The 18,833-nt window shown below is 45.5% G+C and overlaps 1 protein-coding gene across 3 annotated transcripts in view; it reads right to left on the reverse strand.

Annotated features, from left to right (window-relative positions):
* Nucleotides 1-18,833, reverse strand: part of slc4a11 (solute carrier family 4 member 11) — a 195,683-nt gene that overhangs the window by 154,932 nt on the left and 21,918 nt on the right. For all 3 annotated transcript variants that reach the window (XM_055862413.1, XM_055862414.1, XM_055862415.1), the window contains exon 2: nt 11,395-11,438. In XM_055862413.1, the coding sequence (XP_055718388.1) occupies nt 11,395-11,438 (44 nt within the window). The remainder of the gene's footprint in view (nt 1-11,394; nt 11,439-18,833) is intronic.

Here is an 18,833-nt window from a genome sequence, read left to right on the forward strand (position 1 = left end):
TTATTTGGTTCTTTCCCTCTTTCTATCCCTCTCTCTCCCCCTCCCTCTCTCCCTCTCTCGCTCTCTCTCTCTCTTTCGTTCCGTTCCTGCTCCCAGCTGTTCCTCATTCTCCTAACTACCTCATTTACTCTTTCACACCTGTCCCCTATTTTGCCCTCTGATTAGAGTCCCTATTTCTCCCTCTGTTTTCCGCTTCTGTCCTTGTCGGATCCTTGTTTGATGTTTGCTGTTCCGTGTCCTTGTTCCGCCCTGTCGTGTTTTTGCCTTCTTCAGATGCTGCGTGTGAGCAGGTGTCTATGTCAGCTACGGCCTGTGCCTTCCCGAAGCGACCTGCAGTCTGTGGTCGCGTCTCCAGTCGTTCCTCTCTACTGACGAGAGGATTTCAGTTTTCCTGTTTTGTATTTACCTAAGATATATCCAGGAGTATCGTTTTTGTTTAAGACTGGAATAAAGACTCTGTTTCTGTTAAGTCGCTTTTGGGTCCTCATTCACCAGCATAACAGTTAGGGGGATAGTTAGGGGGATAGTTAGGGGGATAGTTAATCATAGTTAATCATAGTTAATCATAGTTATCACAGTTAGGGGGATAGTTAATCATAGTTATCATAGTTATCACAGTTAGGGGGATAGTTAGGGGGATAGTTAGGGGGATAGTTAGGGGGATAGTTAATCATAGTTAATCATAGTTATCACAGTTAGGGGGATAGTTAATCATAGTTATCATAGTTATCACAGTTAGGGGGATAGTTAGGGGGATAGTTAGGGGGATAGTTAGGGGGATAGTTAATCATAGTTATCATAGTTATCACAGTTAGGGGGATAGTTAGGGGGATAGTTAGGGGGATAGTTAATCATAGTTATCATAGTTATCACAGTTAGGGGGATAGTTAGGGGGATAGTTAGGGGGATAGTTAATCATAGTTATCATAGTTAGGGGGATAGTTAGGGGGATAGTTAGGGGGATAGTTAGGGGGATAGTTAGGGGGATAGTTAATCATAGTTAATCATAGTTAGGGGGATAGTTAATAAGTTTACCTTGTTGTTATGAGTTAACTAGAGGCGATATGGAGAGCAACATACATTCTGAAAAGTAGTTAAAACAAAGCGGGGAAATCAGCCGTTTTTAATGACCTCTGTTAAAAAGAGGGGGATTTCCATTCCTACTTTATTTATTCATCAACTCCTAAATGGCAGCATGGTTAACTGACTTGCCTAGTTAAATAACGGTTACATTAAATAAATTAAAAAAGATTGTAAATTAACATAAACATCTTTAGCGTCTCAATGTGTCACGCCCTGGCCTTAGTATTCTTTGTTTTCTTTATTATTTTAGTTAGGTCAGGGTGTGACATGGGGAATGTTTGTGTTTTGTCGGTTTTGGGTGATTCTATGGTAAAGGGGGTGTTGGGTGTAGTGTATGGGTTTGTGTTGAGTGCATGTGTCTAGCTGTGTCTATGTTGGTGTAGTTGTCTAGGAGAGTCTATGGTTGCCTGAATGAGTTCCCAATTAGAGACAGCTGATTTCTGTTGTCTCTGATTGGGAGCCATATTTAGGGTAGCCATAGGCTTTCATTTGATGTGGGTAATTGTCTATGTTATACGTTTGTAGCTTGTATGTGTACTTCGTTCATAGCTTCACGATCGTTTTCTTGTTTTGTTAGTGTGCAAGTGTTTTTGTTTTGTTTTTGCCTTCGTATTCATTAAAAGGAATATGGCTTATTTTCCTACTGCTGCGTTTTGGTCTGTCAATCCTCCACACGATCGTGACACTATGCCTCCTTGCATACGAACCACATCTACATTTAAACAAATACATCTATTTAAAATACACAATATAGAGATTATTTATTTTAGTCAGGTCTAAAGAAACATGATATGAAGAAAATGTATTTCAGAAGAACAGAATATGAGTTGGCACTACTGTGTTATCTGGCTATGCTCCATGTTATAGACTGTAGACTTGTTCATTTATCAGACTAGATACTGTATGTTATCTATGATATAGACTGTAGACTTGTTCATTTATCAGACTAGATACTGTATGTTATCTATGATATAGACTGTAGACTTGTTCATTTATCAGACTAGATACTGTATGTTATCTATGATATAGACTGTAGACTTGTTCATTTATCAGACTAGATACTGTATGTTATCTATGATATAGACTGTAGACTTGTTCATTTATCAGACTAGATACTGTATGTTATCTATGATATAGACTGTAAGCTTGTTCATTTAACAGACTAGATACTGTATGTTATCTATGATATAGACTGTAGACTTGTTCATTTATCAGACTAGATATGCCTATAAGTCCTGTGCCATTACTTTATATTATATGATTTTTTTAGTGAGAAGAATATAATTAAACATAGCTGAATGAAATAGAAAGGATATTTTTCCCATTCCGGAGCGAATGTGAAGTGTCTATGTTGAGCGTAAAAGTGATCATTTGAAACAGGTCTTATACGCTAAATATAGAGTTATTTGGCACATTTTGTTGCATGATGTGACTAAAGGCTATTGACTATTTGAAAAAAGTCCAAGAAAAGCTTCCGTTATGTTCCTTTACCTGAGGCCGCTGTTCTCTCATTAAGTGATCGTATTTTAACCCATAAGACTATTCTCAATTTAATGTTGTGTTTATAATATGTAAAATTAGTTTAGGTTTAGAATGGTCCATTATCCAATGGGTAGGAACAGGAACAGGGGGAAAAATACTTGTCATCCAATAGCGAATGGAGGCCACTTTCCCACAGTTTACATCATGGGGTAGGCAACTCCAGTTTTATAGAGGAGCAGCTGAGCAATACATCTAGTAGCAGCCGGGATCCTCTTTATAGTGACAACCATCAAAGCTTTATAAGCTTTTTAAAGGGTTTATAAGCACACTTATTTCACTCCATCAGTCGCCCCCTGGTGGTAACGGTAGGCAACAACACATCTGCTGATCATCAACGCTGGGGCCCCTCAGGGGTGCGTGTTTAGTCCCTTCCTGTACTCCCTGTTCACCCACGACTTCGCGCCCACTCCAACATTAAGTTTGCAGACGACACAACAGTGGTAGACCTGATCACCAACAGCAATGAGACAGCCCTATAGGGAGGAGGTCAGAGAGCTGGCAGTGTGGTGCCAGGACAACAACCTCTCCCTTAACGTGACAAAGGGAGCTGATCGTGGACTACAGGAAAAGGAGGACCGAGTACGCCCCCAATCACATTGACGGGGCTGTAGTGGAGCGGGTCGAGAGCTTCAAGTTCCTTGGCGTCCACATCACTAACAAACTATCACGGTCCAAATACACCGAAACAGTCGGGAAGAGGGCACGACAAAGCCTCAGGAAACTGAAAAAGTTGGCATGGGTCCTCAGAGCCTCAAAACGTTCTACAGCTTGGATTAGCTAACACAACGTGCCATTGGAACACAGGAGTGATATAGCTGATAATGGGCCTCTGTACACCTATGTAGATAGTCCATGAAAAATCTAGTGTTTCCAGCTACAATAGTCATTTACAACATTTACAATGTCTACACTGTATTTCTGATCAATTTGATTTTAATTTAATGGACAAAAAATATGCTTATCTTTCAAAAACAATGACATTTCAAAGTGACCCCACTTTGGTAGTGTACATACAGTACATAGTGGGGAGATCAAGTATTTGATACAATGCCGATATTGCAGGTTTTCCTACTTACAAAATAGTGGTGTTGGCTGGTCTCACACCACTGTGATCTCTATAGTGGTGTTGGCTGGTCTCCACACCACTGTGATCTCTATAGTGGTGTTGGCTGGTCTCCACACCACTGTGATCTCTATAGTGGTGTTGGCTGGTCTCCACACCACTGTGATCTCTATAGTGGTGTTGGCTGGTCTCACACCACTGTGATCTCTATAGTGGTGTTGGCTGGTCTCCACACCACTGTGATCTCTATAGTGGTGTTGGCTGGTCTCCACACCACTGTGATCTCTATAGTGGTGTTGGCTGGTCTCCACACCACTGTGATCTCTATAGTGGTGTTGGCTGGTCTCACACCACTGTGATCTCTATAGTGGTGTTGGCTGGTCTCCACACCACTGTGATCTCTATAGTGGTGTTGGCTGGTCTCTACACCACTGTGATCTCTATAGTGGTGTTGGCTGGTCTCACACCACTGTGATCTCTATAGTGGTGTTGGCTGGTCTCACACCACTGTGATCTCTATAGTGGTGTTGGCTGGTCTCCACACCACTGTGATCTCTATAGTGGTGTTGGTCTCCACACCACTGTGATCTCTATAGTGGTGTTGGCTGGTCTCCACACCCCTGTGATCTCTATAGTGGTGTTGGCTGGTCTCCACACCACTGTGATCTCTATAGTGGTGTTGGTCTCCACACCACTGTGATCTCTATAGTGGTGTTGGCTGGTCTCCACACCACTGATCTCTATATTGGTGTTGGTTGGTCTCCACACCACTGTGATCTCTATAGTGGTGTTGGCTGGTCTCACACCACTGTGATCTCTATAGTGGTGTTGGCTGGTCTCCACACCACAGTGATCTCTATAGTGGTGTTGGCTGGTCTCCACACCACAGTGATCTCTATAGTGGTGTTGGCTGGTCTCCACATCACAGTGATCTCTATAGTGGTGTTGGCTGGTCTCCACACCACTGATCTCTATATTGGTGTTGGTTGGTCTCCACACCACTGTGATCTCTATAGTGGTGTTGGCTGGTCTCCACACCACTGTGATCTCTATAGTGGTGTTGGCTGGTCTCCACACCACTGTGATCTCTATAGTGGTGTTGGTCTCCACACCACTGTGATCTCTATAGTGGTGCTGGTCTCCACACCACTGTGATCTCTATAGTGGTGTTGGTCTCCACACCACTGTGATCTCTATAGTGGTGTTGGCTGGTCTCTACACCACTGTGATCTCTATAGTGGTGTTGGCTGGTCTCACACCACTGTGATCTCTATAGTGGTGTTGGCTGGTCTCCACACCACAGTGATCTCTATAGTGGTGTTGGCTGGTCTCCACACCACAGTGATCTCTATAGTGGTGTTGGCTGGTCTCCACACCACTGTGATCTCTATAGAGGTGTTGGCTGGTCTCCACACCACTGTGATCTCTATAGTGGTGTTGGCTGGTCTCTACACCCCTGTGATCTATATAGTGGTGTTGGCTGGTCTCCACACCACTGTGATCTCTATAGTGGTGTTGGCTGGTCTCACACCACTGTGATCTCTATAGTGGTGTTGGCTGGTCTCCACACCACTGTGATCTCTATAGTGGTGTTGGCTGGTCTCCACACCACTGTGATCTCTATAGTGGTGTTGGCTGGTCTCCACACCACAGTGATCTCTATAGTGGTGTTGGCTGGTCTCCACACCACTGTGATCTCTATAGTGGTGTTGGCTGGTCTCCACACCACTGTGATCTCTATAGTGGTGTTGGCTGGTCTCCACACCACTGATCTCTATATTGGTGTTGGCTGGTCTCACACCACTGTGATCTATATAGTGGTGTTGGCTGGTCTCTACACCACTGTGATCTCTATAGTGGTGTTGGTCTCCACACCACTGTGATCTCTATAGTGGTGTTGGCTGGTCTCTACACCACTGTGATCTCTATAGTGGTGTTGGCTGGTCTCCACACCACTGTGATCTCTATAGTGGTGTTGGCTGGTCTCCACACCACTGTGATCTCTATAGTGGTGCTGGTCTCCACACCACTGTGATCTCTATAGTGGTGTTGGCTGGTCTCCACACCACTGTCATCTCTATAGTGGTGTTGGCTGGTCTCCACACCACTGTGATCTCTATAGTGGTGTTGGCTGGTCTCCACACCACTGTGATCTCTATAGTGGTGTTGGCTGGTCTCCACACCACTGATCTCTATAGTGGTGTTGGCTGGTCTCCACACCACTGTGATCTCTATAGTGGTGTTGGCTGGTCTCCACACCACTGTGATCTCTATAGTGGTGTTGGCTGGTCTCCACACCACTGTGATCTATATAGTGGTGTTGGCTGGTCTCCACACCACTGTGATCTCTATAGTGGTGTTGGCTGGTCTCCACACCACTGTGATCTCTATAGTGGTGTTGGCTGGTCTCACACCACTGTGATCTCTATAGTGGTGTTGGCTGGTCTCTACACCACTGTGATCTCTATATTGGTGTTGGCTGGTCTCCACACCACTGTGATCTCTATAGTGGTGTTGGCTGGTCTCACACCACTGTGATCTCTATAGTGGTGTTGGCTGGTCTCCACACCACTGTGATCTCTATAGTGGTGTTGGCTGGTCTCCACACCACTGTGATCTCTATAGTGGTGTTGGCTGGTCTCACACCACTGTGATCTCTATAGTGGTGTTGGCTGGTCTCCACACCACTGTGATCTCTATAGTGGTGTTGGCTGGTCTCCACACCACTGTCATCTCTATAGTGGTGTTGGCTGGTCTCCACACCACTGTGATCTCTATAGTGGTGTTGGCTGGTCTCCACACCACTGTGATCTCTATAGTGGTGTTGGCTGGTCTCCACACCACTGATCTCTATAGTGGTGTTGGCTGGTCTCCACACCACTGTGATCTCTATAGTGGTGTTGGCTGGTCTCCACACCACTGTGATCTCTATAGTGGTGTTGGCTGGTCTCCACACCACTGTGATCTATATAGTGGTGTTGGCTGGTCTCCACACCACTGTGATCTCTATAGTGGTGTTGGCTGGTCTCCACACCACTGTGATCTCTATAGTGGTGTTGGCTGGTCTCCACACCACTGTGATCTCTATAGTGGTGTTGGCTGGTCTTCGTTGACTCTATAGAGGCTTAAACATTGGTATACTATGACCTATAAGGCTACTTTATTTCTGTTCTTTTTTGATAAGGTCAGAAAATAAATACCAGTTACTGTTTCACTCCGACTTACTTTTAACGGTTGCTAAAATCAGAATGCATCATGGGAAAAAGTGCTCAGCTCCGTGGTCTTGTAATTCTCTCCGGACCAGCTGGAAACCCCAGCTTCTTGTTTCCTTGGAGGAGTTTAAAGGTCTGGTAGACTCACATGTTACTGAGGAATGTGATTGTCATTAGGACAAGATGTGGTAGTACATATCATAGAGTTTTTATCTGTGAGGCTTGTATGTTTCTGTAATTGAAATATATGTGTGTCTAAATGCCCATTTTTTTGTGGTTGAATCTGTGTTAGAAAATCACTGCTCGACCGAGGGACCTTACAGATAATTGTATGTGTGGAGTATATATAGATGAGGTGGTCATTCAACCATCATGTTAAACACTATTACTGCACACATAGTGAGTCCATGCAACTTACTATGTGACCTGTTAAGCATATTTTTACTCCTGAACTTATTTACGGGGTTGATTGCTTATTGACCCAAGACATTTCAGTTTTAAATTTGTAATTAATATATAAACATTTCTAAAAATCTACACGGAACAAAGATATAAATGCAACATGGAACAATTTCTAAAATGTATTGAGTTTACAGTTCATTTGAGGAAATCAGTGTCAGAGGATGAATGACACGACAAAGGGCCTCAAAATCTCGTCACAGTATCTCTATGCATTCAAATGTATATCGATAAAGTGTAATCGTATTCGTTGTCCATAGCACAAACCATAACCCCACTGCCACCCTGAGGAACTCTGTTCACAACGTTGACATCAGCAAACCGCTCGCCCACTCGACACCATACATGCTGTCTGCCATCTTCCCGGTACAGTTAAAATTGGGATTAATTTGTGAAGAGCACACTTCTCCAGCGTGCTAGTGGCCATCGAAGGTGAACATTTGCCCTCTGAAGTCGGTTGTGATACTGCAGTCAGGTCAAGACCCTGGTGTGGACGACAAGCACGCAGATGAGCTTCCGTGAGACGGTTTCTGACAGTTTGTACAGAAATTCTTAGATTGTGCAAACCCACAGTTTCATCAGCTGTCCGTGTGGCTGGTCCCAGACAAACACACAGTTTCATCAGCTGTCCGTGTGGCTGGTCCCAGACAAACCCACAGTTTCATCAGCTGTCCGTGTGGCTGGTCCCAGACAAACACACAGTTTCATCAGCTGTCCGTGTGGCTGGTCCCAGACAAACACACAGTTTCATCAGCTGTCCGGGTGGCTGGTCCCAGACAAACACACAGTTTCATCAGCTGTCCGTGTGGCTGGTCCCAGACAAACACACAGTTTCATCAGCTGTCCGTGTGGCTGGTCCCAGACAAACACACAGTTTCATCAGTTGTCCGTGTGGCTGGTCCCAGACAAACACACAGTTTCATCAGCTGTCCGTGTAGCTGGTCCCAGACAAACACACAGTTTCATCAGCTGTCCGTGTGGCTGGTCCCAGACAAACACACAGTTTCATCAGCTGTCCGTGTGGCTGGTCCCAGACAAACACACAGTTTCATCAGCTGTCCGTGTGGCTGGTCCCAGACAAACACACAGTTTCATCAGCTGTCTGGGTGGCTGGTCTCAGACAAACCCTCAGTTTCATCAGCTGTCTGGGTGGCTGGTCTCAGACGATCCCGCAGGTGAAGAAGCCAGATGTGGAGGTCCTGGGTTGGCGTGGTTACACGTGGTCTGGGGTTGTGGAGGTCCTGGGTTGGCGTGGTTACACGTGGTCTGGGGTTGTGGAGGTCCTGGGTTGGCGTGGTTACACGTGGTCTGGGGTTGTGGAGGTCCTGGGTTGGCGTGGTTACACGTGGTCTGGGGTTGTGGAGGTCCTGGGTTGGCGTGGTTACACGTGGTCTGGGGTTGTGGAGGTCCTGGGTTGGCGTGGTTACACGTGGTCTGGGGTTGTGGAGGTCCTGGGTTGGCGTGGTTACACGTGGTCTGGGGTTGTGGAGGTCCTGGGTTGGCGTGGTTACACGTGGTCTGGGGTTGTGGAGGTCCTGGGTTGGCGTGGTTACACATGGTCTGGGGTTGTGGAGGTCCTGGGCTGGCGTGGTTACACGTGGTTTGGGGTTGTGGAGGTCCTGGGTTGGCGTGGTTACACGTGGTCTGGGGTTGTGGAGGTCCTGGGTTGGCGTGGTTACACGTGGTCTGGGGTTGTGGAGGTCCTGGGTTGGCGTGGTTACACATGGTCTGGGGTTGTGGAGGTCCTGGGTTGGCGTGGTTACACGTGGTCTGGGGTTGTGGAGGTCCTGGGTTGGCGTGGTTACACGTGGTCTGGGGTTGTGGAGGTCCTGGGTTGGCGTGGTTACACGTGGTCTGGGGTTGTGGAGGTCCTGGGTTGGCGTGGTTACACATGGTCTGGGGTTGTGGAGGTCCTGGGTTGGCGTGGTTACACATGGTCTGGGGTTGTGGAGGTCCTGGGTTGGCGTGGTTACACGTGGTCTGCAGTTGTGAGGCCAATTGGACATACTGCCAAATTCTCTAAAACGACGTTGGAGGTGACTTATGGTAGAGAAATTAAAATGACATGTTTTGGCAACAGATCTGTTGGACATTCCTGCAGCCAGCATGCCAATTGCACGCTCCCTCAACTTGACATCTGTGGCGTTGGGTTGTCTGACAAAACTGCACATTTTAGTGGCCTTTTATTGCCCCCAGCACAAGGTGCACCTGTGTAATGATCATGCTGTTTAATGAGCTTCTTGATAAGCCACACCTGTCAGGTGGATGGAGTATCTTGACAAGGAGAAATGCTCAGTAACAGGGATGTAAACTGTCAGGTGGATGGAGTATCTTGGCAAGGAGAAATGCTCACTAACAGGGATGTAAACTGTCAGGTGGATGGAGTATCTTGACAAGGAGAAATGCTCAGTAACAGGGATGTAAACTGTCAGGTGGATGGAGTATCTTGGCAAGGAGAAATGCTCAGTAACAGGGATGTAAACTGTCAGGTGGATGGAGTATCTTGACAAGGAGAAATGCTCAGTAACAGGGATGGAAACTGTCAGGTGGATGGAGTATCTTGGCAAGGAGAAATGCTCAGTAACAGGGATGTAAACTGTCAGGTGGATGGAGTATCTTGGCAAGGAGAAATGCTCAGTAACAGGGATGTAAACTGTCAGGTGGATGGAGTATCTTGGCAAGGAGAAATGCTCAGTAACAGGGATGTAAACTGTCAGGTGGATGGAGTATCTTGGCAAGGAGAAATGCTCAGTAACAGGGATGGAAACTGTCAGGTGGATGGAGTATCTTGGCGAGGAGAAATGCTCAGTAACAGGGATGGAAACACATTGAGAGGAATACGATTTGTGTGCATCTTTTATTTCAGCTCATGAAACGTAGGACACTTTACGTGCTGCTTTTATATTTGTGTTCAGCGTGATATTATGGGGCATTGTGGGTAGTCCCGTGAAAAAAACAAAATCTAATTTAGTTAAAAACGTATAGCATTATAGATGTCAATAGATAAAAACATATAGTATTATAGACGTCAATGGTTAAAGACATATGGTATTATAGATGTCAATAGATAAAAACATATAGTATTATAGATGTCAATGGTTAAACACATATGGTATTATAGATGTCAATGGTTAAACACATATAGTATTATAGATGTCAATGGTTACAGACATATGGTATTATAGGTGTCAATGGTTACAGACATATGGTATTATAGGTGTCAATGGTTACAGACATATGGTATTATAGATGTCAATGGTTAAACACATATGTAATTATCACTGTAAGGTCTACATCTGTTGTATTCGGTGCATGTGACTAATACAATCTGAATTGATTTGATTTTTGATTTGATATGGTATTGTCACGACTTCCGCCGAAGTCGGCTCCTCTCCTTGTTCGGGCGGCGTTCTGCGGTCGAAGTCACCGGCTTTCTAGCCATCGCCGCTCCATTTTTCATGTATCCATTTGTTTTGTCTTGTTCCCTGCACACCTGGTTTTCATTCCCCAATCAATCTACATGTATGTATTCCTCTGTTCCCCATCATGTCTTTGTGTAAGATTGTTTGTGTTACGGGTGTGTGTTTGTGTTACGTGTGTGTGTTTGTGTTACGGGTGTGTGTTTGTGTTACGTGTGTGTGTTTGTGTTACGGGTGTGTGTTTGTGTTACGGGTGTGTGTTTGTGTTACGGGTGTGTGTTTGTGTTACGGGTGTGTGTTTGTGTTACGGGTGTGTGTTTGTGTTACGGGTGTGTGTTTGTGTTACGGGTATTTTGTCTATTGGTGTTTTTGCGCCAGACATTTGTCTATATTCCGTGTTTTGGGCACGTTGTATTTTCAATGGTTAAAGATATATTATTATAGATGTCAAAAGTTAAAGACATAGTATTATAGCTGTCAATATATAAAGACATATGGTATTATAGATGTCAATTAATAAAATATTGAACACTGGAATTAGGACTACTATCCCAGAATGCATCATATTTTCCATCCCAGAAACTAGGAGGCTTTGAGTAACCATTCGAATCCTTACCTTTCTTGATGTGCTGAGTAGGACATAGCCGGAGTCATCAGCGTCTGGAGAGGAAGAACACAGGAACGAGTTACTATATACAGTATTTATAAAGTATCATCTGAAATAGTTTGGAGAATCTCACACTATATACCAAGGTACGTTTCTCTCAAGAACATGGACTGTCTCTCATTGTCAGTGTCTCTCATTAACAACAATGTATAATGGAGAAAAAAAATTCTCCTGAGGACTTATTCTACTGTACTTCTCTGATTGGTACGTGTCTGGGGGAGACACAGCTCTGGTATTTTCCATTTTATTTTTACCCCTTTTTTCTCCCCAATTTCGTGATATCCAATTGGTAGTTTCAGTCTTGTCTCATCGCTGCAACTCCCGTACGGACTTGGCAGAGGCGAAGGTCGAGAGCCGTGCGTCCTCTGAAACACGACCCAGCCGCACTGCTTCTTGACACACTGCTCGCTTAACCCGGAAGCCAGCCGCACCAATGTGTCGGGAGGAAACACCGTGCACCTGGCGACCGTGTCAGCATGCATGCACATGGCCCACCACAGGAGTTGCTAGAGCATGATGGGATAAGGACATCCTTGCCAGCCAAACCCTCCCCTAAACCGGACGACGCTGGGCCATTTATGCACCACACGATGGGTCTCCCGGTCGCGGCCGCCTGCGACAGAGCCTGGACTCGAATCAGGATCTCTAGTGGCACAGCTAGCACTGTGATGCAGCGCCTTAGACAACTGCACCACTCGGGAGCACTAGTGACAAGGCATCTGCATTTTAGAGAAACTCCTACCCGAGGTAGAACAAAACACAACCATGGTTTTTCACATTCCTAATGTCTCCAGTTTATGAAATGGATGGTTGTGTGAAAATATTTTTCTGTTAAAGAGATTAAATTGATCAATATTGTGAGACACCCCTTTAGCTAAAAAAGTGCAGAATATGCCTAGCAGGAAGGAGGATGAGTCAAACTCATGTAACCCAATATGACAAGCTGTGATATTGCTAAACTGTGGAATAGAAGGAGTCAGTTGTCTGCTCTACATACAAACAGCATTATAATATCCTAATGCATCTAGGAAACACAGACCTGGAAACAGATTCAACAGCATTATAATATCCTAATGCATCTAGGAAACACAGACCTGGAAACAGATTCAACAGCATTATAATAACTTAATGCATCTAGGAAACACAGACCTGGAAACAGATTCAACAGCATTATAATAACTTAATGCATCTAGGAAACACAGACCTGGAAACAGATTCAACAGCATTATAATATCTTAATGCATCTAGGAAACACAGACCTGGAAACAGATTCAACAGCATTATAATAACTTAATGCATCTAGGAAACACAGACCTGGAAACAGATACAACAGGGGAATATATCAACTATGAATATTTATAATGAATATAAGCTTTACTTTGTGTTAGCTGATTAATAGACAACTTTCCAAGTCAAATGTTCTCTCATTCAGTGGTGTATGGTCCTGTCTGACAAGAATACACACAGGAAACACGTTTTTTCTATGTTGTGGCCATTGTAATCGTCACTAAGGAAAACAAGTGGTCAGGCCCCAGAACTACAACCACTACTGTTAGCTGTGTTATGTTCAGTATATTACTATCTAATGTTCAGTATATTACTATCTAATGTTCAGTATATTACTATCTAATGTTCAGTATATTACTATCTAATGATCAGTATATTACTATCTAATGTTCAGTATATTACTATCTGATGTTCAGTATATTACTATCTGATGTTCAGTATATTACTATCTAATGTTCAGTATATTACTATCTAATGTTCAGTATATTACTATCTGATGTTCAGTATATTACTATCTAATGTTCAGTATATTACTATCTAATGTTCAGTATATTACTATCTAATGTTCAGTATATTACTATCTGATGTTCAGTATATTACTATCTGATGTTCAGTATATTACTATCTGATGTTCAGTATATTACTATCTAATGTTCAGTATATTACTATCTAATGTTCAGTATATTACTATCTAATGTTCAGTATATTACTATCTAATGTTCAGTATATTACTATCTGATGTTCAGTATATTACTAACTGATGTTCAGTATATTACTATCTAATGTTCAGTATATTACTATCTGATGTTCAGTATATTACTATCTGATGTTCAGTATATTACTATCTAATGTTCAGTATATTACTATCTAATGTTCAGTATATTACTATCTGATGTTCAGTATATTACTATCTGATGTTCAGTATATTACTATCTAATGTTCAGTATATTACTATCTAATGTTCAGTATATTACTATCTAATGTTCAGTATATTACTATCTAATGTTCAGTATATTACTATCTAATGTTCAGTATATTACTATCTAATGTTCAGTATATTACTATCTAATGTTCAGTATATTACTATCTAATGTTCAGTATATTACTATCTAATGTTCAGTATATTACTATCTAATGTTCAGTATATTACTATCTAATGTTCAGTATATTACTATCTAATGTTCAGTATATTACTATCTGATGTTCAGTGTATTACTATCTGATGTTCAGTATATTACTATCTGATGTTCAGTGTATTACTATCTACTGTTCAGTATATTACTATCTGATGTTCAGTATTATACTATCTAATGTTCAGCTTCTGGACAAGATGAGCTCAGGGCGAGAGACGTCAGGGACTATAACATGCTCTGTTTCACGGAATCCTTTCTCTCTCGGGATATACTGTCCACGTCCAATCAGCCACCTGGGTTCTCAGTTCTCATCGGTTATAGTCACAGCCGTGTATATTCCCCCTCAAGCCGATACCACGACGGCCCTAAAGAACTACACTGGACTTTATGCAAACTGGAAACCACATATCCTGAGGACGCATTTATGGCAGCTGGGTATTTTAACAAAGCAAATTTGTGGAAAACGCTACAGTCAACACATTGACTCACTTACAACAAACACTAGACAACTGCTACTAGCCTTTTCGAGATGCCTACAAGGCCCTCCTCCGCCCTCCCTTCGGCAAATCAGATCACGACTCCATTTAGCTCCTCTCTTCCTATAGGCAGGAACTCAAATTGGAAGTACCCGTGCTAAGGTCTATTCAACGCTGGTCCGACCAATTGGAATCCATGCTTCAAGATTGATTTGATCACGCGGACTGGGAATAACATTGACGTTTACACGGACACGGTGACTGAGTTCATCAGGAAGTATATGGGGGATGTTGTTCCCACAGTGATTATTAAATCCTACCCCATCCAGAAACCGTGGATTAATGGCAGCATTCGCGCAAAACTGAAAGCGTGAACCATCGAATTTAACCATGGCAAGGTGACTGGGAATCTTCAACCTCAGGAGCCTCTTCAACCTCAGGAGGCTGAAGAAATTCGGCTTGTCACCAAAAGCACTCACAAACTTCTACAGATGCACAATCGAGAGCATCCTGTCGGGCTGTATCACCGCCTGGTACGGCAACTGCTCCGCCCACAACCGTAAGGCTCTCCAGGGGGTGGTGCGGTCTGCACAACGCATCACCGGGGGCAAACTACCTGCCCTCCAGGACACCTACACCACCCGATGTCACAGGAAGGCCAAAAAGATCATCAAGGACAACAGCCACCCGAGCTACTGCTTGTTCAGCCAGCTATCATCAAGAAGGCGAGGTCAGTACAGGTGCATCACTGCCTGTTCACTCCACTATCATCTAGAAGGCGAGGTCAGTACAGGTGCATCAAATCGGGGACCGAGAGACTGAAAAACAGCTTCTATCTCAAGGCCATCAGACTGTTAAACAGCCATCACTAACATTGAGTGGCTGCTGCCAACATACTGACTCATCCCTAGTCACTTTAATAATGAAAAATGGATGTAATACATGTATCACTCGCCACTTTAAACAATGCCACTTTTATATGTCTACATACCCTACATTACTCACCTCATATGTATATACTGTACTCTATACCATCTACTGCATCTGGCCTATGTACATATTTGTATTTATTCTATTACACTTGCGTGTATAAGGTAGTTGTTGTGAAATTGTTAGGTTAGATTACTTGTTAGATATTACTGCATGGTCGGAACTAGAAGCACAAGCATTTCGCTACACCTGCATTAACATCTGCTAACTGTCACGTTCCTGACCTGTTTTCCTTTGTTTTTGTATGTGTTTAGTTGGTCAGGGCGTGAGTTGGGGTGGGCATTCTATGTCCAGTATGCCCTGTTCCTGCTCCCCGCACTAGCCCTGAGATGCGTGTCCCCAGCCCCTGGTACTGCCCCTGACCCTGGTACTGTCCCTGACCCTAGTACTGCCCCTGACCCTGGTACTGCCTCTTACCCTGGTACTGCCCCTTAGTCCGGAACTGCCCCTGAATGCAATGGGGTTAAGGTGGAGGGGGGTCGTTTGGAGGAAGCCTAGGAGGTGTTTAGGTACTGTGGTGACGTGGGGACCGCGACCAGAGCCGGAGCCGCCACCGTGGATGGAAGCCCACCCAGACCCTCCCCTAGACTGTGTATGGTGCGCCCGGAGTTCGCGCCTCAAGGGGGGGGTTATGTCACGCCCTGGCCTTAGTATTATTGGTTTTCTTTATTATTTTAGTTAGGTCAGGGTGTGACATGGGTTATGTTTATGTTTTTGTTGGTTTTGGGTGTTTATTTGGTAAAGGGGTTATGGGGTGGAGTATATGGTTTTGTGTTGAGTGTATATGTCTAGCGTTGTCTATGTAAGAACGTTTGTAGCCTGTTTGTATGTGCACAACGTTTGTAGCTTCACGGTCGTTTTGTTATTTTGTTGTTTTGTTAAAGTGTTTTTGTGTCGTGTTCATCTTCGTGTTATAATAAAAGAAGATGGCATATTTTCCAAAAGCTGCATTTTGGTCCGTTAATCCGCCACACGATCGTGACAGAATTACCCACCATAGGACCAAGCGGCATGACCAGCGGCAACAGGAGCAATACAAGGATTCATGGACATGGGAGGAAATTTTAGACCGGGAGGTACCAGGAGAATATAACCGCCCCAAAGCTGAGCTGGAGGCAGCGAAAGCAGAGAGGCGGCGATATGAGGAGCTAGCTCGGAGGCAGGAAAAGGAACCTACAAAGGATCTGGGTTACACTACGTGGGAGGAGATCGACAGGTGGGCGATCAACCCAGGGAGAGTGCCGGAGCCCGCCTGGGATTCTCTGGCGCAGTGCGAGGAGGGATACCGGCGAATGGAGGCAGCACGACGAAGCGGTAGGAAGCCTGTGGGAAAACCCAAAAAAATTCTTTGGGGGGGGCTTAAAGGGAGAGTGGCGAAGTCAGGTAGGAAACCTGCGCCTACTCCCTGTAATTACCGTGGAGAGCGAGAGTACGGGCAGACACCGTGTTACGCAGTAGAGCGCACGGTGTCTCCTGTACGTGTGCATAGCCCGGTGCGGGTTATTCCACCTCCCCGCACTGGCAGGGCTAGATTGAGTATTGAGCCGGATGTCATGAAGCCGGCCCTACATATCTGGCCACCAGTGCGTCTCCTCGGGCCGGTTTACATGGCACCAGCCTTACGCATGGTGTCCCCGGTTCGCCTACATAGCCCGGTGCGGGTTATTCCACCTCCCCGCACTGGTCGGGCAACGGGGAGCATTCAACCAGGTAAGGTTGGTCAGGCTCAATGCTCAAGGGAGCCAATACGCCTGCACGGTCCGGTATTTCCGGCGCCACCTCCCCGCCCCAGTTCAGTGCCACCAGTGCCTACACCACGTAACAGGCTTCCAGTGTGTCTCCAGAGCCCTGTTCCTCCTCCACGCACTCGTCCTATGGTGCGTGTCTCCAGCCCGGTATCACCAATTCCGGCACCACGCACTAAGCCTTTTGTGCGTCTCCAGAGTCCTGTGCATCCTGTTGCTGCTCCCCGCATTAGCCCTGAGATGCGTGTCCCCAGTCCGGTACCACCAGTTCCGGCCCCACGCACTAGGCCTAATGTGCGTCCCCAGGGTCCAGTATGCCCTGTTCCTGCTCCCCGCACTAGCCCTGAGATGCGTGTCCCCAGCCCCTGGTACTGCCCCTGACCCTGGTACTGTCCCTGACCCTAGTACTGCCCCTGACCCTGGTACTGCCTCTTACCCTGGTACTGCCCCTTAGTCCGGAACTGCCCCTGAATGCAATGGGGTTAAGGTGGAGGGGGGTCGTTTGGAGGAAGCCTAGGAGGTGTTTAGGTACTGTGGTGACGTGGGGACCGCGACCAGAGCCGGAGCCGCCACCGTGGATGGAAGCCCACCCAGACCCTCCCCTAGACTGTGTATGGTGCGCCCGGAGTTCGCGCCTCAAGGGGGGGGTTATGTCACGCCCTGGCCTTAGTATTCTTGGTTTTCTTTATTATTTTAGTTAGGTCAGGGTGTGACATGGGTTATGTTTATGTTTTTGTTGGTTTTGGGTGTTTATTTGGTAAAGGGGTTATGGGGTGGAGTATATGGTTTTGTGTTGAGTGTATATGTCTAGCGTTGTCTATGTAAGAACGTTTGTAGCCTGTTTGTATGTGCACAACGTTTGTAGCTTCACGGTCGTTTTGTTATTTTGTTGTTTTGTTAAAGTGTTTTTGTGTCGTGTTCATCTTCGTGTTATAATAAAAGAAGATGGCATATTTTCCAAAAGCTGCATTTTGGTCCGTTAATCCGCCACACGATCGTGACAGAATTACCCACCATAGGACCAAGCGGCATGACCAGCGGCAACAGGAGCAATACAAGGATTTATGGACATGGGAGGAAATTTTAGACCGGGAGGTACCAGGAGAATATAACCGCCCCAAAGCTGAGCTGGAGGCAGCGAAAGCAGAGAGGCGGCGATATGAGGAGCTAGCTCGGAGGCAGGAAAAGGAACCTACAAAGGATCTGGGTTACACTACGTGGGAGGAGATCGACAGGTGGGCGATCAACCCAGGGAGAGTGCCGGAGCCCGCCTGGGATTCTCTGGCGCAGTGCGAGGAGGGATACCGGCGAATGGAGGCAGCACGACGAAGCGGTAGGAAGCCTGTGGGAAAACCCAAAAAAATTCTTTGGGGGGGGCTTAAAGGGAGAGTGGCGAAGTCAGGTAGGAAACCTGCGCCTACTCCCTGTAATTACCGTGGAGAGCGAGAGTACGGGCAGACACCGTGTTACGCAGTAGAGCGCACGGTGTCTCCTGTACGTGTGCATAGCCCGGTGCGGGTTATTCCACCTCCCCGCACTGGCAGGGCTAGATTGAGTATTGAGCCGGATGTCATGAAGCCAGCCCTACATATCTGGCCACCAGTGCGTCTCCTCGGGCCGGTTTACATGGCACCAGCCTTACGCATGGTGTCCCCGGTTCGCCTACATAGCCCGGTGCGGGTTATTCCACCTCCCCGCACTGGTCGGGCAACGGGGAGCATTCAACCAGGTAAGGTTGGTCAGGCTCAATGCTCAAG

This window comes from Salvelinus fontinalis, chromosome 15 (assembly GCF_029448725.1).
Source record: "Salvelinus fontinalis isolate EN_2023a chromosome 15, ASM2944872v1, whole genome shotgun sequence".
Classification (NCBI taxonomy): Eukaryota; Metazoa; Chordata; class Actinopteri; order Salmoniformes; family Salmonidae; genus Salvelinus; species Salvelinus fontinalis.